This window comes from Dicentrarchus labrax, unplaced genomic scaffold (genome assembly GCF_905237075.1).
Source record: "Dicentrarchus labrax unplaced genomic scaffold, dlabrax2021, whole genome shotgun sequence".
Classification (NCBI taxonomy): Eukaryota; Metazoa; Chordata; class Actinopteri; family Moronidae; genus Dicentrarchus; species Dicentrarchus labrax.
Genome location: NW_026136722.1, coordinates 22,651,528 through 22,668,067, shown reverse-complemented (window position 1 = coordinate 22,668,067; position 16,540 = coordinate 22,651,528). Strand labels below are relative to the sequence as shown.

General features: G+C 38.8%; 1 protein-coding gene across 2 annotated transcripts in view; it reads right to left on the bottom strand.

Moving 5' to 3' along the window:
- The window catches only part of si:dkeyp-72e1.9 (syntaxin-binding protein 4), a 78,203-nt gene that overhangs the window by 60,847 nt on the left and 816 nt on the right, over window positions 1-16,540 (bottom strand). Inside the window, exon 2 of one of the 2 annotated variants that reach the window (XM_051386873.1) lies at window positions 14,910-15,034. The exons of the other annotated variant lie outside the window; for it this stretch is intronic. Coding sequence (XP_051242833.1) covers window positions 14,910-14,932 — 23 coding nt within the window. The 5' untranslated portion in view covers window positions 14,933-15,034. The remainder of the gene's footprint in view (window positions 1-14,909; window positions 15,035-16,540) is intronic. 2 annotated transcript variants of the gene reach the window in all.

Sequence of the window (16,540 nt, the reverse complement as noted above, 5' to 3'; positions counted from 1 at the left end):
CTCCTTTGGTAAGACTGGTCTGTTGGGCTGCATACAAGACAATGAAATTGGATGGACACCTGATAATAGGCATAGACGATATGGCCTAAGAAAAAAATCTTTAAAAGCCTTTTGGGGTTTTCCTTGTTCTTTAGTGTTATATACATTTTCTTTGTGCATTTAAAAGGTCTAAAAAGTGACAAAAAGTCCACGCCAAACACTGCTCCTGCGCTGCCTGATTTGTATTCAGCCATTTCGTTTTCCCTAACAGCCAACACAGAAGTCTTCATCCACTCCCACCATCTGAGGAAAGAAAGACCCAGAGGATTCACTACATCTTTGATGGAAATAATGTGTTTTTATAACATTAAAGAATGTAATGTCATGTCATGGTGGTACTGTTGGGTCTCTGTAAATAATGTTATAAAGAGTTCGGTCTAGACCTGCTCTATTTGAAAAGTGTCCTGAGATAACTCCTGTTATGAATTGGCACTATACAAATAAGATTGAATGGAAATTTATTAAATCCATTATAGCACATACCTCTTTAAAAACAAACTACAAAAGACACCATATGTGTGCCAATGTTGAATATCACTGCATCTGTAATGTCTTATCACTGCAGCATCCTCTTCTCAAATGGGATGTGGGATAACATTTGTAGTTTAAATCTCGATTTAACAATTCAGCTGTTTTTTTAATATCCTTTTAAAACGTAAATTTGAATGAATCGATTGAATCTACTTATCTCCACCTGGGAAGAAAAGTTTGAGAATAGTGAATGAAAACATTCTGCATATTCAGTCTAATGCCATACTGCCCGCACTTATCAAAGTTGCAAAGTCATTAAACATGATGAACTAGTGGTGCATGTGTAACGGCAGATTTTACAACCACATGTCATCATCCTGATGATGTAACACTTGCCACCAACATGCCAGCACCAGGACAGAGACAATCAACTCCCACAGCAGCTCACTGACACACACTCACTGTAAATCTCTCTCTCTCTCTCTCTCTCTCTCTCTCTCTCTCTCTCTCTCTCTCTCTCCTAACAACAGTGTTCTTCTCTCTAGCTACATTTGATCATGTGCAATCAAACAGTTTCCCATCATGCTGTTCTGTTCTATTCAGTGTGTACTGTTTTATTATTTTATAGTTTTATTATTCATACTTTTTATCATCTTAACTATATATTTTATTTTTTTCTTAGCAACATTTTACTGTTGATCATTTGTTTTATTTTATTAACATTTTACTGTTTTTAATAGAATCAATTGATTTTGAGTAATATTTCATAATTTTATGTTTATTGCTTGTATTATATTTTATTATTTATCTCTTATGATCTTAACTACCCATCTTTTATTGCTGTCTTATTCAGTTTACCTTTGTTTCAGTGTGCGTTAGTCTCTCAATCCTTAACATCCTGTGTTTTGTCAATCATTTGAGAAGGTGAATTGCATTTGATTGGTTTTAAAGGTGCTATATTAGTAAAGTTTTAAGATTGATTGGTTAGTTTGAAATAAGATGACATTTAGACAAGATAAAAGTAACTCAAACACTCTTTTTTACTGAGACTAATAAAAAAACAATTAAAACTAAACATTTTTAAACAATAAAAACAAACTGAAATGGAAACTAACTGAACTGAAAACAAAAATTATAAATAAAATAAAGAGTTAAAAGTATAACAACTCGAAGGAATGGATTCTGTGAAAAGTCACTGCCCATCACTATTACAGAACCCTTGCTGAAAACAAGTGAATAAATAAACAAAGAAACAAAGAAAATGCTAACAGTTGTAGCAGCTGTGATGAGTGACACTTTTATTACATTACAGACCAGCAGGAATATCACATATGGTCTAAAGTTGAACTTCCTCTCAGTGGAACAAAAAAACAAAAATTCATATTCAATGCCAGCATTATTTGTGAGTTGTATGTATGAGAAAATAAAGGAAGGTTTGCAGTTGCAAACAGGGCAGTTTGTTGCTCCTTTCATCATCTTGACAGGCTGACAGAGGGACAGGACTCGCTCGCTCAGGGCCCTAAGCCTCACATTCATCAGCTATCCGTATCTCAGTGGTTTGGCAGTCCAATGTTTGGGTTAAGCCACCAAAATTCATTCAATGAGCATTCGATTTGGTGACTTGTGTTTACTTTGATCAGCAGCTGGATTACATAACATGTAAAATCCTGTATTCTTTCAAATTTAATACCTAGAGAAGCTTAGCAGTCCTTCAAAGAGTCTCAAAAAGACGCTTTGAAGAACTGAAAGGTGCTTTAGACCTGAACCAAAAAAGCAGAAGGGTGCAGGGTGTTGCCATATTCACACACTGTGGCGCTAGGGTCTTAAAATATTTTTATTTTGAGGAAGATGTACACAATAAATGATTATTCTTCATTCATATTCGTGTTTATTAATTAAAATATATTTTTCTCTTCTTATCCCTACATTGTGCTGTGTGAATGTGTCTGTGCGTTTGACTCTGGGTGTTTTCACTTCTTATCCCTGAAAGTGGAAAGTTTCTCTGTGCTCACTGAAAAGCTGATTTTAAGGGGCGGGGCCTACCAGCATGACTTGTGACATCACAAATAGTTTGGAAGTCAGTCCTGGTCCAGTATGGAACTTGTACAGTGTGATGTAGAAACCTTGAAGCCACCAGTGCACATCCACTGAGAATGGACTTTACAGTGAAGGAGGAGACATCTTGTGTCCAGCAGGAAAACTTCAGAAATCAACAACTTTTGCTTTTTCAGAGATTCTGGAGGTTTTAATGAGGTAGAAGGAGAGCAAATGTGTTAGTAAACAGTTGCCTGGTTACACAGCCAGCATGCACAGAAACATTAGTATTCATTTTGTAGGCGTGGGCAATAAACACCTAATCAATAACAATGAGAAAACTGTTCAATAGAATATTGATAGGTTCACTTCAGTCACAGCCTACATCTGTTACATCTCAAGAAACAATCCACAGGCTGTCCACAAAGAAGAGGTAATCAATAACAATACATTCAAAATATCACCCATGTGCCATGACACATAAAGTGGTTACACTCAACCTTTTCTACCAGGTCTTTATTAAAAATAGGCCAAATATTATCCAAGATATATTATTATTCACATTGTATCAACAATTATCGATATAGACTGACTTGAAACCTTTTATCGTGATACATTTTTCAGCTATATAGACAAGCCCTAGACCGTCAGTTTGTTTCCTTTGAAAGTCATAATCATTGGGATTTCCTTTCCTAAATCCACAACTAATTAATACATTTTAACAATCCATGTTTACAGTGTGTGTTCTATGTGTGGTTGCCCATATAACACTACTCTGTGCATTACCAGCAAAAATGTTTCCCCGCACCCCCTACACACACACACAGAAACACACACAGATTTACTCTCTTTTTCTTCTATTTGGCAGCCATGGCATCAACCATTTGCCTCAGAACTTTAATCACTAAATCTGCACAGTGGGTCGTTATCAGATTATGGGATTATCCAGTCCACACTGAGAAATCAAACAGGCCCGGACCCAATCACAGAGAGACACACAGGAGTGTGTGTGCGTGTGTAATAGAGAGCAGTACAAAGAAAAGATATAAAAAAACTAAAGCGATCACAGTCAAGTGTTTCCAGTTACAAGGCTGCCCTCTATAGTCAGGAGGAGAAGCTGCATGTTCAGTGAACCGACATTCGAACAGGTCCGGGAAGATCCCGGGATCTGGGTTCTGGGGAGAACCCCAGCAGTATTACGGTACCCTATAGAGTTATCTACTAGTTATGTCAACACTCAGTGTTTCTCATTAAAATGCACCGGATTGTAATATTATTTGACGGCTGATTCGTGGTGCTGGAAACCTTGATGGGGCTTGAGGCCATAAGATACAATGCAGATTGTATGAGAGGAGAAACAGGTGACTGAATCATTTATGAGCAGCAGCTAGCGGCTTGGAGTGGGTGGAGATAGTTGACTGGGTACCAGTGTTCACCCTGAGGAACACTGGACAGGAGCAATATGGCTTTATTATGTGTGGAGAAAATCAATACTGTCTGCATACGGGATAACAGACCCTGCCTCCCCTTCCTGACCTGCTGAAACCCCTGTTCCCGCCGTTCCACACATCCACCTGTTCCCTGTCAGATTTTCTAAGAGTTCCAGCCACTTCTTGTGCCTGCCTGTTGCCTGCCTGCATCATCTTCTGCCTTTACCTCGGACTGCCTCTCTGTCTGCCCCCTGCCTGGTTAAGTTTGCCTGCCTGGTTTTCCCGACTCCTGTCTGGCTTTTGACTCTGAGTAAAGACTTTCTTTTATCCCTATCCACTTCATTTTCAAGTTGTTTTGACAATTATATATTCAACAAGGATAAATACATTTTAAAAGGAGGAAAAGTATAGGAAAGAAAAATTAACATCCAGACTCACAGTACAGTTTTCATTATATTATATATTATATATATTGAAAGAATCTGGGTTCTCTGGCTCCTTCTAGTGCTCTTAATTTTGTTTGTTGAGTCTCATCATATACATTTTGGGACCCTGGGAATGAGACTCATCAATTTTCAAGCTTCCAAACCAAAGCTTCTATCTATCTTTCTTTCTTGGCTCTGATCATTACATTTAGTGGACAGAGCTTCTGGGTCTGAAAAGTGAAGCCAACGTGAAGTGTCTTAAAACCTACATTCTCTGTAAAGGCCAACAGGAGGAGCTCCATTGGCTGCAATAACACAGAGATCCCATTCACGCTAAAAGGAGAATGAGCCAACTTGACACCTAATTTATTATCTCAGTAAACAGTTTCGCACCAAACTCAGATCAAACTGTCAAACTAGGCAGTGCTGATCAGATATGGATCCAGATTCTGGTACTGCGTTGACTGTTTCTCACTTAAAATCATTTCAGAAACATATTTTAGTGTGTTGATAATCTGTAATACGAGAATGTGTGTGATCATGGACAACGAAATATCACAAAAAGTTATTTTTATAAAAGTTACATACTCACCCTACACAAAAATGGTGAAAGGATCAAAATGGGGGGGGGATTGTGTTTGTTATAGGTTTTCTTAATTCTGGAGAGAGATCGCTTGTGGAATAGTGAGAGAAAAAGTTGGGATATGGACAGAAGTGTTGATGTGATATAAAAACTTTGATCATGAAGCAATTCTGTGGTTTATCAGTGAACTGTATGAGCACTGCAGACTGGAGCGTCTCTAAACAGTGACACAGATATATCTGCGTTATATGCTCGTCACTGCTCTGACACACTGCTTTATTTTGCAATAGGGCTGACTCATATATCACATCGGTAGTTGCTTCCCCTGTATCTTTAATGCATGGGATTTTTGGCTATGCATCAAGATGTGTATAGCATGAGCCTCAGTGATGGACATCCTGTTAACAATTACTCACACACAATGAGTTCCTAGGAATATTAAAGGATATAAGAATTCCTGTATGAGTTGCAGCTGTGGTTGGCTATAATAATGACATCATGAAGTAATTATTTGTGATCTTGAGAAACAAAAATAATTGAACTTGTGGCCTCATCGGCCTTCTGTAGGAAAGTGTGGAGAAACAAAAAAATATCAAAGGCTTCTCCCAGCTCTGAAATACTCATTAAAAATATCTCTTTTCCCCGTTTGCATATTTCAAGGATAAAGATGCACCACCAATGTGTGGCTATACAGCTGATTATAAGAGAGTGTTTTCCATGCATCTCTTCGCAGGTTCATTTTGTTTTAAGTTGTCAACATGCTGGCCTTTGAAGTGGAAAGTAAAGTCAGGAAGGATGAGAATATTGTTGTAACTTTAACAATTTTAAATTTAAATGTCATCTTCTCTTGCTCTTTCCAGCATTATCGAAGACCAACTAATTTCTCTTACAGACTGTATTATTAACCGTGTTAGCTTGTTATTCCATCCTGACTGAGTGAACAGAATCAGAATGTTGTTGGCTGCCAATCAGTCACATCACATTTGATTTGAAGGTGACAGGTTTGTGTCTAGTTCTGGAAGAGATTAAGGAATATCTAAAGCTCTGATAATTAAAACAAGTAGTTTTCCTCTAAATGTTGTTTGGAAGAATACAGAGTTGATGAAAATGTAAAAGCAAGCTGGACAGATACAGGTTGGGAAGAGAGAACATGCATTAGAGATTGTGTTTGCTCTGTTTAATTTCCTGTGAGTACCTGCACAGTTTTTTTAAACTAAGCGGATCAGAGGGAGGGTAAAGTAGGAGCAATGTCATAAACAGCCAAACTACTCTGAACACTTGCGTTGAGAATTAGTGATAAACAACTTTTTCAGTCAACACATACAGATAGACGTACTTTACACCTATGTATGTTTGGACAAGGTGGACACAGACCACAGTGTAACCAATAAAGTGGAGCATTTAGCGCGCTGAAAGGTCAGATATTTCCCTCAGGAGTGGGTGGAGACCAAAACAGAGCTAAAGAAATATTGGACTTACAACAATGAACTCCAAATGAATGATAACATTATTTAGTAACAGCTGAATGTTTAAATAAGCAACATGATATCAACATATCAACTGTAAATGTGATGATGTCAATGTTGTGTTTACAGGTTGTTTCTGCTGCCCCCAAGTGGCCAAGAAAGGCCCAAAAAGTGTTTCTATTTTTGTCTGCTACAGCATACATATCTACTCTACTCTACTTCTTGTTGCATTTAAGTTTGTTTCCATAATTATTATTAGTCCATAATTAAGGCCTGCTGAAGCTACACGTTTTGACAAATAAATGCAGGTCTCCATTAGCACCTTGGATGTATAAAACCTCTGTATTAAACCTCACGCCACTTTTAAGGACATTTTGCATGAATGTTTATGCATTTGAAGCTTTTGGCGTCATTTAATGCCGTTACAGATCGCACATTTTATTAGCTTGACTTTTATGTCAGGTGACCTTCGTCGTCATGGTACCAGTAGCCAGATGACTTGTTAAGGTTGTTAGTAGCAGTTTGGTTCGGTTTAGGCAACAAAATGAAATGACTTGGTTAGATTTAGATAAATATCACCTAAACAATATTGCCACTTAAATGACTTATTGTATTGTGTTTTCTTTAGTACGTTTAACTGCTTTTTAGTCTTGTTTTTGTTTTTATTGCTGTTACTGGAACTTCAAGGAGCTGAACCCATTTTACACTCTTAAACTTGTACAATTAAATGTAACAATCTTAAATCTTACATATGTAAGTTAAGTTCAATTACATACATCAGTTAAGTTAAATAGGTTAAATACACAATAAAGACCTTTGGTTTCACACACACACAGGACACAAACAGCAGTATCCTGGGTGAAAGTGTTTGTGTGACCATCCATCCACCCAGACCTCCTACGTACTACGTCATTTTTTCTCTAATATTAGATTTTAGATTATTAGACTTAACCTAACAATTTGCAAATTAAACACAGCAACAGGTTACACCTTTGGAAACAGACATACTCCAAACTGCAACATAATCCCGACTTGGGTTTGCCTTTAAAAGTGGAAGCTTTGGCTGTTGCAAAATTGCAGGCCTGATCATGATAGGTGACAAAGTAACATTAGCCACTGATGTTTTAGATTACTGAAACATTTTCAATAATTGCTTCTAAGCGCTTTGGGAATCTCTAGGTGCCCTAGTCTCATCTACTTGATTGATATACTCTGATTTTCCCAAAGAACATCACCAACCAACCAGAACAACAACAATGACATCTGCAACAGCTGTTTTTATAATGTCACTTTGTATTAGATGGGGGCCGATCACACTTCATTATAGGCGTGGCTGCTTCAAAAATGAATGGCAAAAAACAGTGGCGATCTAATATGAATGCATTCAAGACATCGAGCTCTAGATGAGTAAACCCTGGCTTCATTTCAAAGAGGTCTCAGTTCATCCCCCACTAAAACCTCTGCTCCGCTGCTATCTGACAGTCCAACAGCTAGCTAGCTAACCTTTTTACCGGCATAGTCAAAACAGCATCAAAACAGGAAGGAAGTGGTAAGGTAGTAAAGCCAGCCTCTAAAAAAAATATTTTAATTTCTATGCGATTTAAAAACTGTTAGAAAACTGCAATGTGCGGTGCAAGAGCGGAGCGCAGTTTGTAGCATTGCGTCTCTGTGTGTTTGGCCCTGACTGGATTCTTTTCTTTAACAAAAAGCTTTTTATTCTTTTATTTTGAGGAATCCGCCAAAGCTTTTGATACAAAGTAGTGAATTCTAAGCTAATACACCCTATAGAAAAATGGACATTGAAATGCATGAGCGAGGGCTTCCTTAATTACTTAATTAGCCTCAGTTGAATGAAAGACATTGAGCTGGTCTCAGCTAATTACAACTGTTAGGGCACACACCAGCAGCCCGCTTACATCCTCTCACTTGAAATGAGGAAAGAGAAGATGACAGGTGTCTGACACCTTTGAGACTCCTATACAGACACCATGGACCACTCAGCTGAGTAAGGCAACATCAATAGGTTGAGGGGGAGAGAGAAAAAATCAGCAACAATCAAACTTCCCTGGAGGCAAATCCAGTCAGCATTCTGCTTCAGGATCCACGTCTTCAGTGGAGAGAAAGTCAAACCCAAAGAAGTCATTCCCAGCAAATCGATTATCACCAGAGGGAATGGGGATGAGAGTGGTCGATAAGGGCTGAATTGGAATCCCATTACTGCACATTGATTTTACCTGACAAGGAAGAATGGAGCTGATTCTCACAGTGTCTGTTAGAGTTTGCAAAATGGAAGAGACAACTACGAAAGGAGAGAAGAGTGCAGGAGTTGAACATTTACATCCAACACTCCTGGGCATGACTGGAAGCCATGTTTGATTTACCTGGTCAGACATTATTTAAGGTGGTGTCCCTTTTTTTCTATAGGTCCTGGTTTCAGGTTAAAGGTATGTTAATGTTGTAATAATCACCTGAAAATAAGAATTTTTTTTTTACATTAGAATAAGTGTATGTAGTATAATAACGTTTTTATCGACAGACACCGCAGGTCGCGTTCCAGAGAGGGAGGGTAAGGGAGTTTACACTTTAGACAGTTTCTGTAGCGCCACCATCAGGACTATTAGGCCACAATGACAGTTGAGGAAGAATCCGGCAGCCACATTTCAGGAAAAGCCACTGCCAGTTATGTGCTGTACTTCACTGTTATTGATTTTCACTTAAAATATAAAATATAATTACAATCATTTTGCATGAAGTGATCATGCTTTCACATGACTGAGGAAGCCGTATAAATACACTCTTACACTCTTTTCTGCATTATGTTACAGGTCTAACAGAAAACGTCCCTGTTGTTCTGGATAACCCGCAGACCTTATGAGTTGTTGGAGCTCCTTTCTCCTGAGAAAATAGTACAGAATAACCCTGTTGACAGTAAGGTCTTTGGATTATCCAGAGACACATATGACAGAATATAGTTTATAATAGAGTTGGTGCCTAACATTTTGCAGATCAGACCCAGATTTGCAAGGCCTCAACAGAAAAGATATGTTGACACAAAGCTGTTGTTTTTCTCATTTCATTTTGTAATGCTTGTAGGAGAGTGAGGGCATCAGGTAATCAGAGCTTTGTAGATGTTGGATGGGAACATCATCTTCCTACATAGCTACTGCAGCTAGCTACCTTGTTATGTCCATTAAAAATAATGACAAAATAGCCATAAAAACTGTGAGAGTAGATCAGCTGGAAGCAGCTACAGTACAGTTAGAGTAGAGTTTGTTTTATGTAACTCAGTTTACATTAATAACAGGTCTTAAAGGACCTATGTGTAGGAGGCATCTGGTGGTGTAGTTGCAGATTGCAACTTCATCACTTCGTCTTCCCCTTCCAAGTGCGAAGGAGAAACTACAGTGGCCATGAAAAACGCAAAGACTCTGTCTAGAGCCAGTTTTTGGTTTGTCCCTGGGTGGTTTGTTCAGACTGGGAACGCGACCCGCAGCGTCTATAGATAAACAGCTCATTCTAAGGTAATGAAAACACAATGATTCCTATATTATAGTGATTATACACTAATGAAAACATACCTATGAATATTCTAAAATAAAAATAAATAAATATTATAAAATATTACACACTAGACCTTTAAGTCAGCATATTTCTTTGATAATTATAAAAAATTGCTACTGAATATTGGGTGTGAACTGTAAATATCACTCAGTACTGACTGGTGAGAGCAAAACAAAAAGTGTATCCTCTGTCAACATGAACGGGATGTCAAGCTGGGTGAATTAAGTGAAACAATTCACTTGTATTATCAGGAGTTAACACAGCATGAACCAAGCCATGAAGCCCAGGGGACTCTGAGGCAGACCCACTGTTGTAAATATAGACGATCACGCTGCACTTAAACTGTTTTTCAAGCGGTTTTAGGACAGGACCCTTAGTGTACGAGTGTGGCCCCAGCCAAAGCCCAAGCATGAACCCCACTGAGAGTCTATAGAGACCTGAAGCTAACAGTTTGCCAGTGATCCTAATCCAGTCTGACGGAGAATAGGAGGATCTGAATTGGGAGAGGCGTAACCAGGACTGGAAGCTGTAGGAGCTACTTTTAGCCGTAGGTTGTTTTGTGAATACAATCCCTGGCCTCAATGTTAAAAAATGCATGCTATCAGGTTAGGATAGAAGGGTAGTTTCTCTGTTCTGAAGAGCTGTAACTGACCCTCAACCTGTCTTTTCTACTGCTTTTGTGAGTTTCAACAGCCTCTTAAGAATGTGTCTGTTCACTTTAGGTGTTGAAATTAAAAGCAGCAGTGATGAGAGAAGTAAATAAAATGGGACGTTTTGGACTGCCAGGCTGTAGTCTGAATTTACATCCATGCAATCGTGACCCTGAACGAACAGGAAATGAAACAAGGACATATGTGGATCATAACAATGTGTCCCAGATGAGGAGGGGAAAGATGCTAAGGCCAGGTGACTTAATGAGAGCATGTTGTTTCCCTCTGTCACACTGTCAAAGTGATGTTTGTTGCCACCAGAGGTCTGAATTCCACAGGACAGGGGTCGAGTAAATAACCTGTCAAATACCATCCAGTCACACCTGCCACCGCCACCGTCACAGCCTGTGGTCACTTTCACAATGAAAATCAAGTCAAGGACACCAAGCCAAATAAGCAGTGTGCGAACTGTAAGGTTTCAAGAAAAGCTGATCTAAAACATTAGGAGGAATATTTTCATTCCCCAAAAATTATACCAACAAAGAATACAAAACCATATACATGAAAACATGTTAAAGCTGCAGTAGTTCATTTTATAAAAAAAACTTTTTGTCATATTTGCAGAAACTTTCACTATATCCTGACAGAAGTACACGAGACAGATAATCTGTGAAAAAAACAAATAACTGCCTAAAATGATGTAGTGGTTTTGATCTAAATCATTCACTATCTGCAGGTAGCCATTAGTTTCCATTTGTTTCAGTACACTAAAATTCAGCTTGTTACTAAAGCCGTATGTATCTATCTGCCACTCTTATGGGCGTCTTATGTAGCTAATGTGATAGCTAACATTAGAACTCTGCCAGCATAAACTCAGGTAAAAGTTAACTTTAACCCAGCCTGGTTCTATGTGAAAAAGCAACAGCAGAGAGAAACACACTTGCAGTTTGGGAGTTTGAGGTGAACTCTGGGAGCCACTGCTGTGTGCTAAATGTGTGTGTGATCAGATGCTAATGTTGGTGTTTTATTTTTCAGTGGGCCAACTTTTTCCATTATGTTCCAGTGTTTTAATGCCAGTGTTTACTTTTTCAGTTCAGGTTTTGTTTTATTTTTAATGTCACTGTTCTAGTCCAATAGCCTCTCACATCAAAATAATAACTAAATACATAGTTTGATGACGTCATGAAGTACTGTTGGATCATGGGAGTTGTGTTCATTGTTAAACAACCACCATTGCTGATGGAAATATATCTGACTAATCTCAGGTAGAAATCGTTCAGGGACGAGGTAATTTTGAAGTTTTATTCACCCTCTCCTCCATACAGCTCCAGAACTTCCTGACTGAGTGAACCCCAGCAGCCCCCCCCCAATGGGATTTTCCCAGCAGAGTTTTCCTGACTTTTCTGCTCAGTTTCTAATAACCAGCCTGTAAACTGCTTCTAGCTTTTGTCTCCAGATTCCTGTCACACTTACTGTCACTTCTACTTTCTTATCCACCACCTTCCCGGGTTTCAGCCAGGGGTCAACAGCCAAAGATCATCTGCTCACCATGAGTCCTCCCCACCAGTGCCTCCAATGACTATTCAATCCATCCTCCTTTAACACCCGCTATTCTACAGTTCTCCATGCCCACTATCTATCCCCCTGTCAGGTACCAATGAAGCTCAAATTACCCACCCTCTGCCTCTGGGTCTGTTCCAGAAAACTCTTCTGCAATCTGAGACAGGGTGAGCTAAATTTCAGCTCACGCTCACTGCTGAGGAAAACGCTCCCACAACAAACCTTCAGGGGTGGATCTAGAGACATATTCATGGGGTAAATCACAAAGACTTTAAGGGGTGGTCTGCTGATTTAATCACAAACAATCACATATATCAATATCTGCTTTATCCCCAAATAAAGATATTTGAACTCACAAACATTATTGTTGCACATTAATAAAGCACTGAATGGAAATGTCTAAAAGGTGGCATTAGAAATCAATACACTGTTGTTTTTTTATTAAACTTAAGCCTATCACTGATTCTAAAATGTTGATCAGTAAATGGCAGGTTCATTTCTGTGATTTTAAAATTGATCCAAATTGTGTTACATTTGACAGCATTTGACACCAAACTGTGGTGGCAGCTGGGGTGCCAGGCATTTTTTCATGCCACCTATCTAGATCTGCCCCCAAGAACTTTACATGATGTAAAAAATAATACAAACGCACTGTGGGAACCACATACACATCATATCAAAGGGGAGCGCGACTGACATTTGAGTTTAACAAAAAGGCAAATATTGGCCTGGTGGTCCTGTCTAGCCCCAGCATCCAGCGCCAGAAGCAAAATATAAAAGACAAGACAGAGACAGAAAAAGAAAAGGACAGCGTTCACACTGTGCGGTGCACCATCTGTCTCACTGTCTTCACATTCTGTGTGATCCATACTGGCAGCAGCAGTGTGTGTGATTCATGCTCCATGTATCTCTGCTCAGAATGAAACTGAAGAAGCATAAATGAGGACAACTGGAATTAAATTAAAGCATGCTCATTAAGAGGAATGATACACATAATCTTAATGCCTATAAGCACCCTTTCCTGTACACTGTCAACTGCAGCCTATATGGCATTATAGTGTTGATAGAGTTCAACATAATACCAGAGAGTTGTCCAGTGACAGACTCATAGCTGTTTTATAATACTTCAGATAACTGATTTCATTCTTATGCTGTAATACTATATATTTATATACACTAACATAACCCGTTCAGAACCCCAGTCCTTTCTGATGGCCATAACTTCGTCTAGATCTATAGTTACTGTCATCTGACTCCACCTACATGCACAAACATATTTGAATGGATGACTAAAACCCAATCACAGTGTTCCACATCATCTAAAGTGGACTGCAGTAGAGCCACACCCCTCTTTAAGCAAGCGTGGCTGACCGTGAGGCAAGGAGGAGGTGGATGGTACATTTAAACCTTTTAATTATACTGTAAAGGTAGATCATTTAAAGTAAATAGCAGATGTTGTGTTAATTATACACGTCAAAGATTTATAACTTTTACTCTGCATCATTTCAAGAAAAAATGATTGTCACCTGAAGGGAAGTTGGGAAATGAATAGGGACATACTGTTTGATGTCCGATTTATTCTCTGTTCTCATGAACTCACAAAAGTTTAAATATTCAACTTTGAATGGCAATGCTTTCTGCCGTTACCGTTGCCGGTATTCTCTGCCGACCTCACCTAATTTTCTGCTCCCATCCACTCACATGACCTGTGGTTTCCTGTCTCCCGTCTGCCTGGTTCCATGTGAATGCAGCATTAGTGTGCTGTGTACTCATAAACCCATGGCACTGTCCGTGGTGCTTAAGTAGCAGACAGGGTTTGTAATTGTAATTTTCACTCTTGGACTCATAATGTTCTCTAAACTATGTACTTTAAATACTTAATTCTGTACTATATTAGTCTATATGCTGTATAGAGTGGTGTCATCTTCATGAACAAAGTAGCAACGTGTAATCGCAGAAGGGAAAGAGGATCACAGGCTGCGTTCACACTGCAGGCACAAGTGGCCCAAATCTGGTTTTTTTTTTGCTCATGTGTGACATGGATCGTTTTTTTTTTATGAAAGTGTAAACAGTGCAAATCACATGGAAGCTGATCTGTTTTGCAGATTTTTCAATATGTACATTGCACTTGGCCATATTGTGATTGCCATAATATTTCATTATTCGTGTCGACAAAAGTAAGGCTGTCACTAGTTTTTTTTACTTACCTGTAAATGGGTAACTGTAATATTCTTTTGAAATTCTATTAGTAAACTTGTTACTGGGTAAAGTAGTTAAGCATTATCAAAGTACTGTATGTGTATAAAGATTGTGTTTAAGGTAAATCATAAATCAACCCATTTTAAGTACTGATTTTGTTGCAATGTATTTTCTATATGAATGTAAAATGAGTCTACCAATCTTTTTATTGAGATTTCTACATACAAACCACATGCAAAACAGCACAAATTTAAAGCGGGCTCAATCTCCAAAATGTAGAATTTAATCAACAATCATTCTAGGTATGACTCAATCTCCTGTTCTCTGTGACACTGAACTCCCACCAGTGCGATATATCAATTTCATGTGTAACTGCAGCTTTATTTCAAGCACACAAACTGACCTCTCTCCATTTAAGGCAGCAGTTTCTCTGCAGATTATTAAGCATCCCTCCACACCACTACTCCTGACCCTCCCTGTGTCCCACCTACCTGGTCTTAACGGTGGGGTTCATCCTGAGTGGAAACAGTCCCAGGTCTACGTCCCGACTGTCAGGATTAAACTCTAGGGCTCCTGAGACGTAAATCAGAAAGTAGTCCCAGAGCTCGGGTAACTTCTGGGAGGAGAGAATCATGAGGGAAACTTTAGGAGTGGTTCTGTTTGATGGAGAGCAAAAGACGTGTGTGATCCAGTGAGGGGGGCACCCAGCAGTATGTTCCCGATCCCTTCAGCTTGCCTTTAAGCACTCCCCGACTGAGCCAGCCCCAACAGTCCACTCAGCACCTACATTTCGCTGACAGACTCCTCCCCCCAGGACAGAACAAAATGAATTTGCCCTCTCCAAACTGCCCTACTTTCCCATGGGATCTTTCACATTTCATCTTTATCTGTTTTTATTTGGGAGAGAAGTGAATGGTCTATCAGTTTTATAGATGCTAATTGTGTTTCCTATTAGGTTCTGAACATGGTGTATGTAATCCCATATGGCATATCAATAGACTAACCACTCAGTTAATGGCACTGCATTACGTTGCTTAATTATGGAATTTAAAAATGCCACTGAAAGGTAAAAATGTTACATCCCACTCTTTAAATACCACACATGATGTATTAATAAGCCTTATTCACAGCAGCCATTTTGACATGAAATAGCAGGGTAAACACAGTGTTCCCAATCATACTACTTAAAGCTGCAGTAGGTAACTTTTATAAAAAATAACTGTCATATTTGCTGAAACTTTCACTATATCCTGACAGTAATACTTGAGACAGAGGTTGTGCTAGTGCTCCTAATGGCATTTTCAAGAATCCACTGGGCCCGAACAAAAACAACCAATCAGAACTTAGAAAGATAGAAAGACTTTGGGTTGGAGGCTTGAAGATAGTTGATTGTTTAGTCTCATTCCCAGGGTGCCAAAGCGTCTGTATTCGATGACCTGGAAATGAGACTCAACGATCAAATATATTTCTTGGCTCTGATTGGTTGTTTTTGTTCAGGCCCGTTGGATTCTTGCAAATACCATTAGGAGCACTAGGAGAAGCCAGCGGAAAGATTATCTGTCTCGTGTTCTACTGTCAGGATATAGTGAAAGTTTCAGCAAATATGGCAAATTTAATTAATTTGGCAATTTTTTAAATCAATTTTACCTTCTGTAGCTGTGAGGTTCTGTTCCATCCAGGTCAAACAGAGTCAGGGTGCACTATTGTGCACGTTGGCTCACTGGAAAAGCCTTGCTACACTAAATGGAACGGAACCTTAATTAGTATCATTGGTAACACCCTTTTTACCCTACTAATTCATGTCAAAGTGGAAAAAGGTCTATTATGCACGTGCTTCATCAAAAAGTTTTTACAGTCACAGTAAAGATTTGGTCCTTTAAATTTTAAATATCTAAAGCTGTTTATCTTGCATGGTTATTTTGAAAATAAAATTCTAAATTAATGTCAAATTAGATGAAGCAATAACATCACAATATTACATTTTTAAATATGTGTGTGGCCTGTGTTATAACAGTTGGACAAGCCCTCCCCAAGTAACCTCTCATTTAGTTTGACATGTGTCCTCACACACAGCACATTCCTTATCTGGTGAAAAGGAATTCTATTTAAATAAGACCGTTTT